Raw genomic sequence first — 14,989 nt, 5'->3', positions numbered from 1 at the left:
GCAAGGCATCATGGTGGAAGAGTCCAGGAGCTGAACTCACCTGCCTGCACTCCAGACCTCTATTTAAAAACATTTGACTTATCATGAAACACAAAATCCGACGACCACCCAGGACTGTTGAACAGAATCCTCCATCAGACAAGAATAGGACAACATTCCCTCTAAAACCTCCAGCAGCTGCTCTCCTCAGCTCCTAGATGCTCACAGACTGATGTTAGAAGAACCTGTAACAACACGATCTTTTTTTTCCAAAATACAGGAAAATTAGTAAACATCAAATGTTTGAACTATGTCCCATTATAAATAAATCATGCGTTTATGAGAGTTACCATCCATTGCATTGTTTTTACATTTTACACAATATCCCACCTTTTTGGGTATCGGGGTTGTACATTTTATTTACCAAATCAAAAGCTGTGGTGGAAACAAGTTCTTTAGCTCAGTTGCTGTTATTTTCAGGTTAGATCTTTAAAGAGCCAAAGTCAAATTGCTGATTGGATCACCTGTGTGCTGGCTTATGCATTTACAAACTGTACAATTACCAGTAATCTTTGTTTTCTGATGTCACAAAGCTTATAGAAACTAACACTTATCTTCACTTCCTCCTGTAGGCTTGCAGAAGTACAACAAATTTTAGTCTATAATGTAAAGAACAACAACATAAATGGGGAAACTCTCTGTGTGTGTTAGATTAGTGGCTTCTTATTACAGATGTTTTAAATCTAGGAAGCAATCAACCACCGCTGTCAGCAGAGCAGACCAAGCTGAAACTGCTTTGTTTCATTACGGGAAGGTTTTCTTTATGTCCTCGTGCATCTGGAGCTCCCGCAGTTCAACCGGCTCTTTACGTGTCAAAATGTCTTCAGGCAAGACACAGACCGAGAGCCCATCTGGCACCTTTTGATTTGTGAGCCATCGAAAACTTGGGAAGTGGTTTGCAGAACCAATAAAGTCAGAAGTGCAGACCATCAGATTTGATGACGTCTTAAATTCTGCGTGCAAATCTTACAGCTCTCTACTTAAAGCTGCCGAATTATGGAGGGAGAGGGGGCGCATTACGTAAATGTGAAAAGCAATAAAAGCATTCGAAAACGAACAGGAAAAAAAGGAAATATTAGAAATCTGAAATGACACTAAAGGTCCTTCAAAAACACGGAGCAGGACATGAACTTCTTCATCTGTAACCACGAGAAGTGGAAGGAAAAAAAGGAATAAAGAAACAACAATACGAACTAACTTCTTTAAAACAGTTTCTACATTTATAGGGATTGGTCAGATGAATATAAATATATTTTAGGTTATTTAGGAATTTCAGCTTCATTCATTTTATCAGAACATCTTAAAATCTGACGCCTGTATCGCAGCCTGATGAGGGCATCAATATTAATCATTTTAAAAACCTACATTTGTGCCGTTGCCAAATAAAACAGCTGAAACAGTTCATATAAAAACACCAAGACAAAGTCGAAACTGCATTCAATACAAAATAGTTGTGGTTTATTTTTCTGGAAACAAAAAATGGCAACAACTAAGTGTCACTTCTCAAAATCAGAAATATCTACAGGATAGAAACAATGGTTCCTTCTATCGATTACCATTTTCCACCAGGTTGAAATGATAACTTCAGAGCTTTTTTTTTTGTGGCCTGTTTTGTTGTTTTTTTTTTTAATTTCATCCACAATTCTGAACATTAAAACGTGTTCATTGTATTTTCTTTTCCCTTTACTCTTTATGCCTGCAAAGAAAAAAAAAACTCTTCTTTCAGTTTCACTGTTTAAAATGCTTTTGCTTCAAAAACACTAGTGTCTGTACAAATTCCTATGAAAAAAATAGAATAATTCTGAAGGGGGGGGGGAATAAAACATAAAACTAACACAAGATCTGTCACAACAGAACATCAACATGCCTGATTGAAACCTAATGTTTGTAACCATTTCTTGACATTTATTCTCCCTGCGTTGTCTCTTGGTGGGTTTGTTTGTTTTACAGACACTTTGAACTTTTTGTTTTTTTCCTCTCACAGACACCCAAAATACCATTTTTCCCCCCAAGAATCCCATCCAGTTGTGCGTTGCTGTTTTCTTTACTCTTCCTCTTCTTACCGGTTAAAAACAAACATGGATGCAGATGAATCTCGGGACTGTTCTACACAGAGTTCATGTGGTTTCGTCACTTGCAGATAAATAATCTTAAAGGGTAGTTTGTTGGTGGTGATCCAGCTGGGTCTTTAGTCCATGAAGTTTGCTTCATTGTGTGCTTGCCTACAGTATTTCTACTTTACTGCTGGTCAGGGTTGGCAAGGGCTAATCCGTGACTTTAGTGCAACGTTTTCCCAAAGTTTTTTTTTGTTGTTTTGCTTTTTTGAGAAAATTTTTTAAATTTTTTTTCCCCCCATTTTTGCTTTTTGGCTAGCCCTTGGTTGTCTTTCTTGGGGTCATCTAGTTTAAAACTTGAGACCCTCTTCAGCTCATTAGTCAATCACAGATCCTCGTGTCTTTAGGGTTGGGTGTTTCTCGGATCGCTCTATTACCAACACTAAGAGGCTTTAGGATAAAACAGACACTTAAAAACTTTATCGGCCACAGTACTTACACCTCCAACTTTCCAGACAGTTGGCTTTGGCTGGATTTGTGTGTCCAGTTCACCAGCAGGATGTCCGAGGATATGCGGAGAAGACGATAACGTCAGAATCCACTAAGCCAGAGCCGACGAGAAACAAGAGAGTGCTGTGGGGGCTTTTTTTTTTGTAAACAACAAACATCCATTTCATAAGCTCAGCTCTCCATTTCTTTTCCCCTTTCTTCTTCTTCTCTCCATCTTTAGGAAACTAGATACAGCAGGTTGTGGATCGGGCAGAAGGGGAAGATTTGAGGGAGGCTCTAGGTAGTGTAATAGTAACAGCGAGGGGAACGGCTATATCCCTGTGTGTTTGGGAGCAAGGGTAGAACTGTGTGTGTGTGTGTGTGTGTGTGTGTGTGTGTGTGTGTGCGTGAGAATGAGTGCTTGTAGATGCCATGGTGCGATGCTGTTAGGACTGTTTGAGGCGCTTGCGTGGAGGTCCGAGGAAAGGGCACTGGGCCGAAGCCAGAGAGCGGTAAGCTTCAGCCACCAGGTGTGGATGAGACGCCACCATGGACTTCCAGCCCGCCGTCTCCATCACCTCTGCAGCGTGGCTGGTGGATGAGATGCAAGGAGACACAAAAAAAAAAAAAAAGAAAACATCAGTTCAGGAGATTATTTCCCGTGTCATTTTTTCAGTCAAAGTAAACCACAAAATATGGTGTGAAAATTGGGTTTGATGAATGGGGACAGAATTTAAATTATCTTTATTCTAAAGGCACAGACTATATAAACTCATAATAAATTACATCTTATTTAGAGTATATGTGTCAACATTGTTCAAATTAATCTGACTAAACTTAAGATTCTTCATGATTTTAATGAAAATGTTCAATTTGTTGAGAAAAACTATATTTTATTCTTTCTTTTTCTTGATTCCCCCCCAAAAAATTCTGTCAATACTCTGTATCAAAAAAAAGAAAAGAGAAGAAATGATAAAAGTGCGATTTTTGCCATATTCTTTTTAATATTGAGAGAGAACCTAAATAAAGCCGTATAGTTGAAATCACTGAGATTAAAACTGAAAACTTATGGTCACCTTATTAAAAAATATTAAACTGGTGCTGCTATTCTTTTACAAATTAAAATAACACAAAGAAAACATACAATAGATAAAAAGTATTACAAAAGTATCAAAGAATATGTCATTTTAAACTACTTTAAACCTTGTGCTGTCTAGAAATTGTGACATTTATAACAAAAATAAATTTGCCATGTTTTTTATAAATATCACCCGCCCTACACAAAGCATGTGTGAGCTAGAGAGCTGCACAAACACGTGTTCAGAGTCATTATCACACATCCATCTGAAGCAACAGAGGCGTCAGCAGACCCAGTGAGGAGTCAGGATGCCCCGATCCTTCAGTAAGACTCGACAGAGTTTAATTATATCCGAGCCACCACTTCAAAAAGCGCACGTATGAAATTAAATCATTAACTGTGACAGACGCCAAAAGATGAGGCTGGAAGGAGAGACTGAGTCCTAAAGATGGCAGGATAAAGAAGGAAGAAATGAAACAAAGTGACACAACAACAGAGACAAGATGTACAGCGAACACGGTGGACCTGTGAGTCTACAAAAAGGTGCTAGAAACCCAATTATAGGTGACGAAGAGCTCTTTTCTGTGTGTGAACTCACTAGTTGATGAAGTCGACGGCCTGCGTTTTGAGCTGGTCGGCGCTGTGCAGATCAGCCAGGATGAGAATCTCTGCGGCGTTCTCCACCGACAGACTGGTGCACAGGGCGTCTTCGCACATGACCTTCAGTCTCTCTAAAGCATACTGAAAGAGATCAGGCAGAGAAACGTTTGTATAAAATCAGTTTGGTTTTACTGCCAGGAGGATCACATCTTTACATCTAAATACCTGCTAATTAAGATATAAACAGGCTGTAAAACTTGTGTAAACCTCAGAATGACATCTTAAAATCAGCCTCATACAGTGTCCCTGTGGGGTGAGGTCAGAGTTAAATAGTTTCTTGAAATCCGAATAGCTTGCTGGAAAAATCTTTAGCTCATACTTTGTTTTTGCACCATCTCAGGCCCAAATCTATCTTCTGACGATCTAAAACGCTCACTGCCTTGCTTTAAGGTCATCTCGCTAAAGCTTTAAAATTTAAATTTTTACATCTGAAAGGAAAATGCGTGCCGTTTCCAACAGCGTTTCCACAGTTACTTTTGAGGCTTAAGTGAGGCTCTCTCAGGGGTCAGGGCTGTTAGCCAATTAAACTCCTCTTAAGGAGGTGGTCTTATCATGAAAGTTGGAGTTTTCCTGAGATTTAAAAGAAGAAGGACAAACAAGGTTCTGCAGCTCACCAATCTGCTTTAATGCAGTTTGGGAAAAATATCAATGAGCATTTTGCAATGGTCATATCAGAATACTATGGATCTTATTTGGAAAGTTAATAATTCTCCAAGTGGCAACAAAGGAGAATAAATACCACCCAAATTATGCATTATAACTAGGCAGCAAAAGTATTTTACAGAAAAACTGGGTCCATCGCTAAAAAGTGAGTTGCACTTGCTGATAGGTGAGACTAAATTAAGTGTAAACAATGAATAAATGAATATTTTTTATTCTCAGGTAAACAAAGTTAGTCGGATGTTAAGAAAGGAGCTGTCTGTCTGTCTGCAGCCATCTTGTGTGAAGCTATGGCAACTAAACAAGAACAGCACAATTAGTGTAAGTGTTGATGTGAATGAGTATCTAAATACATACTAACTTTTATTGTTGATTAGTTCTTGATTACATCTTTAGATAAACCTACTTAATACTCCGCTATACTTTAAAGACTTACCAGAAAGCATAAACAAATATTCAATATCATGGAAAAACTAAGTTTAAGAAAACATATTGGTTGTTTTTATCTAACTCGGCCTCAGCGAACACAACAATTCGGTTAAAAATTAACAAGTGACTGACAGCGTTCTCCACCAGGGAGTAAAAAAATTGTGGAAATCTTTATAACTTAAAAGGTTAATAGTCGTTTTTTAGTTGTAGAGAATCCTGAATAATTCTGCAGTTGAATCAAACCATGAGGCTAGAAAAGATTCAGTCATAAATCACTTTATCAGCTGCTGCAAGCAGATCGTCGGCCATCTTGTCCAGGTTGGGAGCCTTGTCTGTGTAAATAAAGCACATCATCTCCTTGAACACTTCGGGCTCCACATCGTTGATCTCCACACGGTTCTGACAGAGAAGACAAAAAGGGTCACTGTGACAACATATTCTCCATGTTTTGAGATTTTTCCCCTCCAGCTTCTGGATTTTTACATCACCCCCCCCAAAATAGTAATATTGACAAATCAGAAATAAATTGTGGACTAAATAATTAAATCCTTAAAGACAGACAGCGCAAACAGACATTTCTAAATTTTATTGTAAACACCTATGACAAAAGTTACTAAATACATGTTTAAATTTTTTTTTAAATACTTATAAGCAGTGGAGATTAGCTTCACATATTTAAAGTAATTCAGCATCAAATGGACCAAAATTTTGTTTGGAAGTTTTTTTTAATAAAACTGAAATAATCATTAATATTAGACATTTTGTGTTCACTAACAACATTCTTAAAACATTTTCCTAAATAATATTTCATCTACTGCGTTACATGATATGTTTAAAGATATAAAAAATTTCTTCTTTCTGAGTTAAATAGTTTGATATTACAAAAAAGTTACAACATTAAAAAAAATGTAATGATCCAAGTAATAAAAAATAAATAAATAAAAAAAATAAGCAGTTTTGTGGCTATTCCTGAAATCTCATCTCTTACAGTCACATGTGGAAAAAGGCAAAGAAGAAAAAAAAAAAAGGCAATTGTGTTTCTGCAGCTTTGTCAGTGAGGGATGAATCTTGACCTCCAAGTCCAGCAGGACAATTGCATTTCAGGCGCAGGATCATTCAGTTTCTCCAAACACCTTTGTGGTGCAGCCATCTGACGGTGCACAATCCTTCACTCACTTTAACCCCTCCACACAGCAGTGAAAATATGAGCATTTGAGCCATTCAGGAACAAAACAAATTTATTTCTCAGAACTGGAAAAAAAAGAAAAGCTTTGGGACTCACCTTTTTGCTCTCCTCCATCTCATGTTCAAACATGGCGCTGAAAACAGGAGAACGTGCTGGGGAGGAAGACGACACGCGCAAATGAGCAAATGTTTAAACTTGTCTGTTACACGCTCTCACGCTTCAAACCGAAGAAATGTGTCATGGAATATGAGTGAATCACGTCTGTACCTGCCAGGATGGCTTTGTGGGCCTGAAACTCCTGGCCAGCCACACACAAGGAGCAGTCTGTGAAACGCGAGTTCTCCCACAGGCCCCCCAGCTCGTCTGCTAGCCGACAGTCAGGCACCTTCACCATGTTCATAGTGTTCTGACCAGATATGTTGACCGAGTCCTGCACCACGCTCACCTGGTGGAAAGAAAGTCACTGAAACGCAATACACCAAAGCTGCGCCGGAACGAAAGGTGAGAGGGGGGCACCGAACAATTAAAGAAAACAAAAAAGCCGAGCGTGTACCTCACAGAAGAGCGTGAGCTTGTCATCAGGTAGAAGACCGTTGGCTTCATCGAGGAGGAAATCTCTCCGGATGAATTTTTTAAAACCCCAGTCTTTTCCCTGGACAAAGCGGTATGCCCTCTGGCTTTCTGCAGACAGACCACATACACCAGAGAAATGTTAAAAAACAAACGTTTAAAAAAAAAAGATTACAACTAAAAATGTACACTCCACAGAACGACACAATAGACTTTTCTGTGTCAATATTCCTTCGCTCACCCATGGCTTTGGTCTCCTCTCCCTTGGCATTGAGAATGGAGAACTTGAACTTTGCTCGCACCTCTGCCTTCGGACAGCTGACCAGCAGCAGGTACAGGGAAAGGTAATCTTTGCTCTCCTCATCCAGCCCTTTAGGATTCACTCGCAAACACCTGGAAATGCAGTTAAGATCGCTACTAAACAGAGGTGACGGTAATAAAGTATTCAGAATTTGCCTTTAACTCGTTCTTGATTAGAACAGTCTATTTCCTGTAATGAAACAAGTCAACAACCCACCATTTCAGTTTGTCGTTGGCCCCTGAGGAGAAGGTGGAACTTTTAATGACCTCCCCCATCTCCTCACGGCAGAAGCTGAAGTTGTTGATGGTCCACATGTAAGAGAACTTCACTACTTTAATCTGCCCAAGAAAACAAAATGCAAAGCTTGGATCAATTCACATCAAGTCACCCAAAATCTGTCACATTATGTCACGTGTTCGGTTGGGTCACCTGTGTGTAGCACCAGCTCTCGGCCACAGGCCCGCTGGACATTTCCGCCGGGGGAGGGGGACTCGGGACTCTTGACATTGCCAGTGTGACAGAAGGTGTTTTGGGGCAAGAGGGTGAAGAGGAGAAGGAATGTGTTGCTTCCACTTGTCAGTGTTCAGTGCTGACGTCCATCTGTATTAGTAAGTGCCAAGTGGAAGCAGTCTGCCCCCTACAAACAGAGAAAAAAAGCTGTTAAAGCTTAAAAACTTTCTACTCACATCAAGCAGGCAATCACTCAGCCAACATGTGTGGCAACACACTGGTGTTATTCCTTTCATTAATCCACTGGAGCCTCAATATCATTTCATTTATTAGATGAATTGTCCCCAAACCCCTTGTGGACAGTTTGTGATCAATGGCCCTGTGTCTGTTTTTAGGATCAATAGCTCCCAAATTGAAATTAAGTCTAAGAATGAACTGTAAACAAACAAGGTGCCTTCCCAGGACTGTTGTTAGAGGTCAAAGTGGCCAAAATCAGGTTACTAAATTACCTTTCCTTCACACACACACAAACAAAACTAAAAGACTGGCGACTATCGAACACACACAATCTCTAACCCCAACGCTGAGCTCATGAAACCCAATATGTAGGTTAATCAAACCCAATGTCTTCAAGAAGTCAAACGGAACAGAAGTAATAATAAATAATTGCATAAAAACAAAAGCTTGTGAAAAAAAAAAAACTGCACTGAGCTACAGCTCGTTTATTATTAGAGCATGTTTCTATAAACCTGCTGTAAATCTATATGTTTAAACTTGGTTGAGTTGGTGCAGAATTTTGTGTTTTATATTATCTGGACAACCTAAAGTTAATTAAAGAAAACTATATTTAAGGTTTTTAAAGTAATTACCAAGAAATTCTAAACAAATATAACTGGAAGCAAAAATGAATCACCTGCCAGAGTCAGGCCTAGCTGATACCTCTGTGTTCATTCAGTGATTGTGTGAAAAATAAATAAACATTAAATATAAAAAAATATTTACATATTCATCTGAGCACAAGCATCCACAGTAGTTCACAGTACCCAAAAGTTATATTTGCCCTAACTGTCTTAATCTTGAGATGACCCGTTTTTTCACATTAGTTTATTTAAATAAACACACAGTTCAAATGTGTTCTTGACAAAGATGAGCTATTAAAACTAAATATGAAAAACTACAATAATGGAATAATTTTTGTAGATTATTATTATTAAAAACTTCCCACCCTGCAGATGAGAGAAACAGAGTCGACTGTTTCAGCTGAACAGGAACAAGCTGCAAAGAAAGGCTGAAAAGATGCAGATTACTGCCATTTTACTGCCAGCTTGTGAAAAAGGTGCATAATATGTCTCTCTTAATAAGACATCTTAGTGGTGTGCATTTTGTAACTTTTGCACGGTCCAATCCAGCACGAATGACAAAGATTAGGCACTGAGACTCACTTCAGTTCTATTAAAAGAATGTCTAAAAAACTCAGCGAGAAACAAACACAAAAGTGATTATTTCAAAACAACTGAGCTGTGCAAGAAACAAATTGAGATACATGATTTCAGACAGTTCATTAAATTACTTATCAGTACTTGGGACAAACACATCAGGATCCAGATACTTTAATGTGAAATCTGAAAGTATTATCAAATCTAATCTCATTAATGAGTCAATTCAAAACAATTTCTATCAGATGACAGTTCTGTTCTTGTACTTTCTTTAAAGAGAAAAAAAAAATCAATTGAATAAAAAGCCTATCAGTTTTCTTTATTCTCCAACAGTTTCCACTGGCAAGATGGAGAACAAAAATGATAGGGAAAGAAAGTACGGGGAAAGAAAATTAAAGGTAAAGTGATAGCAAAGCCAAATGAAAAAACACAAGAGGCGAATGAAAGATGGAGCGCCACGTGTGGAACCATTCGCCAAGACAAATTGATACCAAAAGAGGTTAGATGGAGACAAAAGAAAATCAAGCAGAAGTATGAAAGAGAAATCAAATACAGATCTGTAGACAGTTGAAGGAGTCGACGGTGCGCTTAGCATTTTAACGTTTTAGCCCCAAACCGACTGTTCCAGGTCCCATTTCATGATACAGATTTCAGGAGGCTGACTAATAATAAAAACCTAAACACAAATTTATCTTAGGAATGAACTTATAATTACTTAAAGCACTGATTCCCATCTTAAAAGACACAGAGGCTCTTCATGTTTTGCTCATGTACAAAAAAACAAACTAATGAATAAGATTTAGCTGTATCAAATGCTGCTGTTACTGACAGAGCAGCCTTTTTTAACCAATCGCTTTCATGGAAATTAAAGAAAAATAAAAAACAACTCTGCATGAACTGTAGGACTGATGCATTTCTGCGGACAACGTCACTCCCTACAATAAAACCAAGAAGTAACAAAGGATACCTCTTTATGCACCTGTTTGTAACATGGTTAGAGAGAAAACTATTTCCACTTTTACAAATGTTTTTATGTGTCGCAATTTTACATTTCCATCATGGAGGACAAACGAGACTTCAGTTTGATGAACTCGCCTGTCTTTAAGGTGCTGCAGAGTGAATTCAGAAAGGAAATAAATCCAGGAGAACAATAATAAAACGTTTTGGATCTTAGAACTGAACTCAAACTGACCAAACACAGAGGGTATAAAAACTACTGAGTTCCTCATCAAAATAAAATTTAAAAAAGTCAAATAAATAATAATTTAGCAAACTATTATGTCGTTTGCACACACACATATGCATGTGGTGCGTGAAAAAGCTTCAAGTTATCAAATTCATTTAAAGCAATGTTAATAATATCCCAGCTAGGAAAAATGTTACTTTTTGAGGATAACTTCAACTCTGAGAACCTTAACAGAGCAAAATGGAGATGTGGAATATACTAAGAAAAGCTGAAGTAAATTCAAGTAAAAAGCAGAGCTGGCATTTATCAAGAAATCAAACACTTCACTTCTCAGGTGGGTTTTGTAAAAGAGACAACTGTTCATCCTGACAACTTATTAACTCCCCAGTGACATCCACACACCACTTCTAAATCATAAATATGGTAAAGCTAGAGATAGAAATGAGAGGAAAGTTGTAAAGAAAGTGTGTTTTATGTGACTTTCACAAAGGTTTCTTAAACAGCGGCAGCTCTGCAACCCAGAATATAATATATACACTGAATACTGCAAACTTATTGGATTGTGTAAAAAATTAAAATTAAAAAAATCTAGATGAAAACTGCTGAGGTTGACTTTCATTTCCAGTCTGACTGAAAACCAAGACCAAAAAAATACATGAATATCTAAAAAAAAAAAATACATCTAAAAAGATATGAAGCGGAAAGTTGTAGTTATTTTTTCCTGACATTTCACATCCCTCTTCTTTAAAAAAAAGAGAAGAAATCAATCTCTGCTATAAATTAAAGACTGAAAGTATGAAGGCATTTCAGACTGCAATTTCCAAGAGAGATGAAAAAATTGCAACCCTTGTCAAAGTGTCAGTGAACACTATGTCTGTTTCCAAAGCTTTGGTCTTTCAGGACTGCAGCAAGCCACAGACAAACCTTAAAACTATAATTGGTACAGGGGCCCAGGATCGATTGTAGAGCGCGTGTTCAGCCTCTGTGGAAGCGATTTCATATTCTGCCCTTGGTCACGGCACTCCTCCTTCCCTAAAAACTCAATCTCAGTAAGGTATGAACTATTGATTTTGCTACAGCGATCAGCTCGCCACGCTCTCATCCACCGACTTTGTGTGGGTCCACATTTACAGTGAAGGGGATTTGACAGGGCAAAAAAAAGCATTAGCACCCCAGCTTCACCTTCTGTCTGAACTTCCCAACAAAAATCCCCGCTCACTTCACCAGGAATGGGAGGTTAAATGGAGGAGAGGACCTCAATGCATATCTAATGTGTTGGGTCACCTTGTTCATACTATGACCAACAGTTACACCTCTCGTGTTGACCTGCGAGGGCAAATCCTACAGAGGGACCAAACGCAGAATTAAAATAAAAACAATCACAGCAAGTATTTTAAGATTTGTAAGACTGATTTACATGAAACTGGTCGATGCTATGACTACTTTACTGGAGTTTGAACTTCACAACATTTCAGTACAATGTTGTTGTTGTTTATTGCTGAGGTATCAAGACAAATTATCATTTTAAAACACATCAATTTATTGCGAATGGAGATAATCCCAGCTCCATGGAAGTTAAAATATGCAAGCTTCATTTGTGACAAAATGTCTTACCGTCATCTCCTCAAATAAGGAAAATGGTCTATTTGTGTAGGAAACTAAGCATTAGTTTATTTACAGAAAATGATCATATAGAACTTTATTCAAAGGTGCTTTACCCCAAGTTGTTACTATTTTAATGACTAACCCAACCATCTGTTGATGTTAGTAGTGGTAGTCCTTGCCCCTAATCTGTAGCCTCAATGAACTTTACAAACCAGTTTTCCAGCTGTGGTTTGTTTTGATCTTAAAACCAGGAAAATATTATGTAAAAAAGAACAAGTGTAGAGAACCAAACCACCCATCGGGACAATAACGACATCTATTTTTAAATAGTAAAGTGAAAACTATATTACTTCTTGAACATCACATGAAGGGAGCTTGGACTATTTTTCCTGTTAGCACTCTGCCAAGGATCAAGATGATAAGTATTTGCCCGGCTTTGTCTATAAAAAGTCAGTTTTAACATCAAACTGCTCAATGCATTACCAAAGTAACTAAGAACACCCGCCTGTAGTACCAACATATTGAATGAACATCTAAAAATAAATGCCTTTTTGACACTTTTTACCATTACACCTCAAACCAAATAAGAAAACAAAAGAGATCATTCAGCATTAACATGTTGTAGTTTTAAAATGTTATGTTTCAATTATCCTGTGACTTTGCTATCAGATATGCTTAAATCAAAATAAAATTATTATTTTAAGATGCTACATTACCCCTAAACCTTCACATACTTTCAATGTATTAACAGAGGAAGAGGGGTTATTATGAGCATAACTAGCTGAAAACTGGTGGTCAATTAAATAAAATGTTCATTCTACTAAAAACAATTTAATTAAACACATTAATGAATTAAACAGATAATGTAAGCTGTTGGTACATACCTTAAACAATTTGAGCAATAAAAATATTAATCTAAATGGGAATCTAACAGAGTAACAAACAACAGGAATCCTTTAAAATAATAATGCCTCAATTCTTCTGTCATGAAGTAATACTTTAATATCAAGAAGGAAAATAAAAGGTTGAGGATCCTTTGTTTTTATACACAATCGCAAGCATTGAATATCTTTTTGAGACCACCTTGCAATTTGCACGTGTTTTTCAGAGTTGCAAAAAGGCCCACGGCGAGCTCAAAGGCAGTGGATTGTTTTTTTAATGCGAGTCAGCAAAATAAAGGAGAGCTCAGCTCCAGTAAGTGATGGGTGGAGGGCAGAAAAATTAAATCAAGAAAGCTTAAAAGTCTATTTCAGCTCCAACGCATGACAGGTTTTTCATTTGGCAGCAACAATGTGACTTTAACAAATGGAAGACGGTGTCATAATCCGAGAATTTTACTACTCATATAAACATTTTTATAACCCCAACTTCAGCTGTATTGTTTAATTTAAGAGGCCTTGGCAAAAGGCCTGTTTTTAACCTCGCTTTCTCCATATGACAGATTTTTATTAATCAGTCCAACACAGTCAGAATTTTTATATCAAGTTAAATTTCCCTGAATGACTTGCCAAGACTGGGGTTCATCTTTTAAATGGCTGCATGGGATTAACACTGATCTTTCTTTATGTAACGACTGACACCGCCAGTGAAATCACTGCAGTGGTATTCAGTTTTATTTCCACTTGAACCACTGTGCCCATAAATCATGCTTTAAATATAAAAAAGAAAGCCTCCAGACCATCATACGTGCACTGAATTCAACATCTTTTATCCAAAAATAAGAAATAACAGCTTGACATTAATTATGAAAACTATCCACAACAATAGAAACATAGACCTACAAAACATACAACATAGTGAGTGTAATAAATAAATGATCATACTGTTTTTATTGTATGAAGGCCTAAAACAAATTACCTTCTTCATGACGTATTTTACTAACCAAAAGTACACTTTCTTTTTAACTTTATCGCTTTACTATCAAGTTAAACTTGTGGTATTTTAATTTTTAGATGTTTAGAAGTGAAACAAACACTTTGGGATCAATGAGGCGAAGGCAGTAGCAGGTAATCAACCTGCTAACAATACAGAATCGACACTTGTACATCACTTTAAACTGGCATTATAATTTAAATACCCGCACAGACCGCTGTATCGATTAACGGGGAAGATACATTAAGGCAGGTCAGTGTGTGACACTGTCAAAAATTTAGAAATCCTGTCGGTAATCCTCATATACTAACGGTAACATGGCAGCTAACTCCACCGAGCTAGCTAAAGGCAGGCAGGTTAGCTACAATCAGTGTGGGAGCTAACCCGAGCCGAACAAAAAGGTCGGGGTGTTACCGCAAATTAACATTAAAAATATAACATAGCTGCTTTCATTGTGTAATTTCAGAATACTGGTGTTTATATTACAGCTCTTAGGTTCATTTATCAACGGACTCACCTTTATGTTGAGTTCAATTGGTACGCTAGCTGCTCGGGGTTTTTTGTTGTTGTTAGCTGGCAGTTCTCGAGTCTCGTCCCGGAAACAGCACCCCCTACAGCCGCGGAGTAATACCACAATCCAAGTAAACAACGTTCAGAAAAATAGATCCTTTTTCTGATAACTATGAATAATTATAAAACTGAAATTTGTCAGTGTTACCCTTTACAACCAGTTTGTCTTCGAGTTGTGTTGAATCAACAGGGATAAGAGTATCATTTTTAATAAGATGATTGTACTTGAGAAATTAGGAATAATGACATCTTGATTATAACAAATTGTTCTAAAACTGGCATTTTAAAAATAAAACGTATTAAAAATAAACAAACAAACCTAACTTTTACATAAATAAACCAAACAAAGACTTTCTTACATAAAGCTTCTGTGTTTGGCTGATGTACGTTATTATAAAGACCCT

General features: G+C 37.4%; 1 protein-coding gene across 1 annotated transcript; it reads right to left on the bottom strand.

Moving 5' to 3' along the window:
• Positions 1-1,475: 1,475 nt before the first annotated feature.
• Positions 1,476-14,658, bottom strand: spop (speckle type BTB/POZ protein). The gene is made up of 10 exons (XM_017439565.3): positions 14,533-14,658; positions 7,896-8,103; positions 7,683-7,804; positions 7,407-7,558; positions 7,149-7,276; positions 6,863-7,040; positions 6,692-6,747; positions 5,686-5,808; positions 4,259-4,401; positions 1,476-3,173 (listed from the first exon to the last, which is right to left on the bottom strand). Exons 2-10 carry the CDS (start codon positions 7,971-7,973, stop codon positions 3,029-3,031), a joined length of 1,125 nt encoding a protein of 374 aa, XP_017295054.1. The 5' UTR covers positions 7,974-8,103; positions 14,533-14,658; the 3' UTR covers positions 1,476-3,028.
• Positions 14,659-14,989: the final 331 nt, after the last annotated feature.

Source organism: Kryptolebias marmoratus, linkage group LG17 (genome assembly GCF_001649575.2).
Source record: "Kryptolebias marmoratus isolate JLee-2015 linkage group LG17, ASM164957v2, whole genome shotgun sequence".
NCBI lineage: Eukaryota > Metazoa > Chordata > Actinopteri > Cyprinodontiformes > Rivulidae > Kryptolebias > Kryptolebias marmoratus.
The sequence above is the reverse complement of the archived record's forward strand: the minus strand, read 5'-3'. Positions and strand labels throughout refer to the sequence as shown.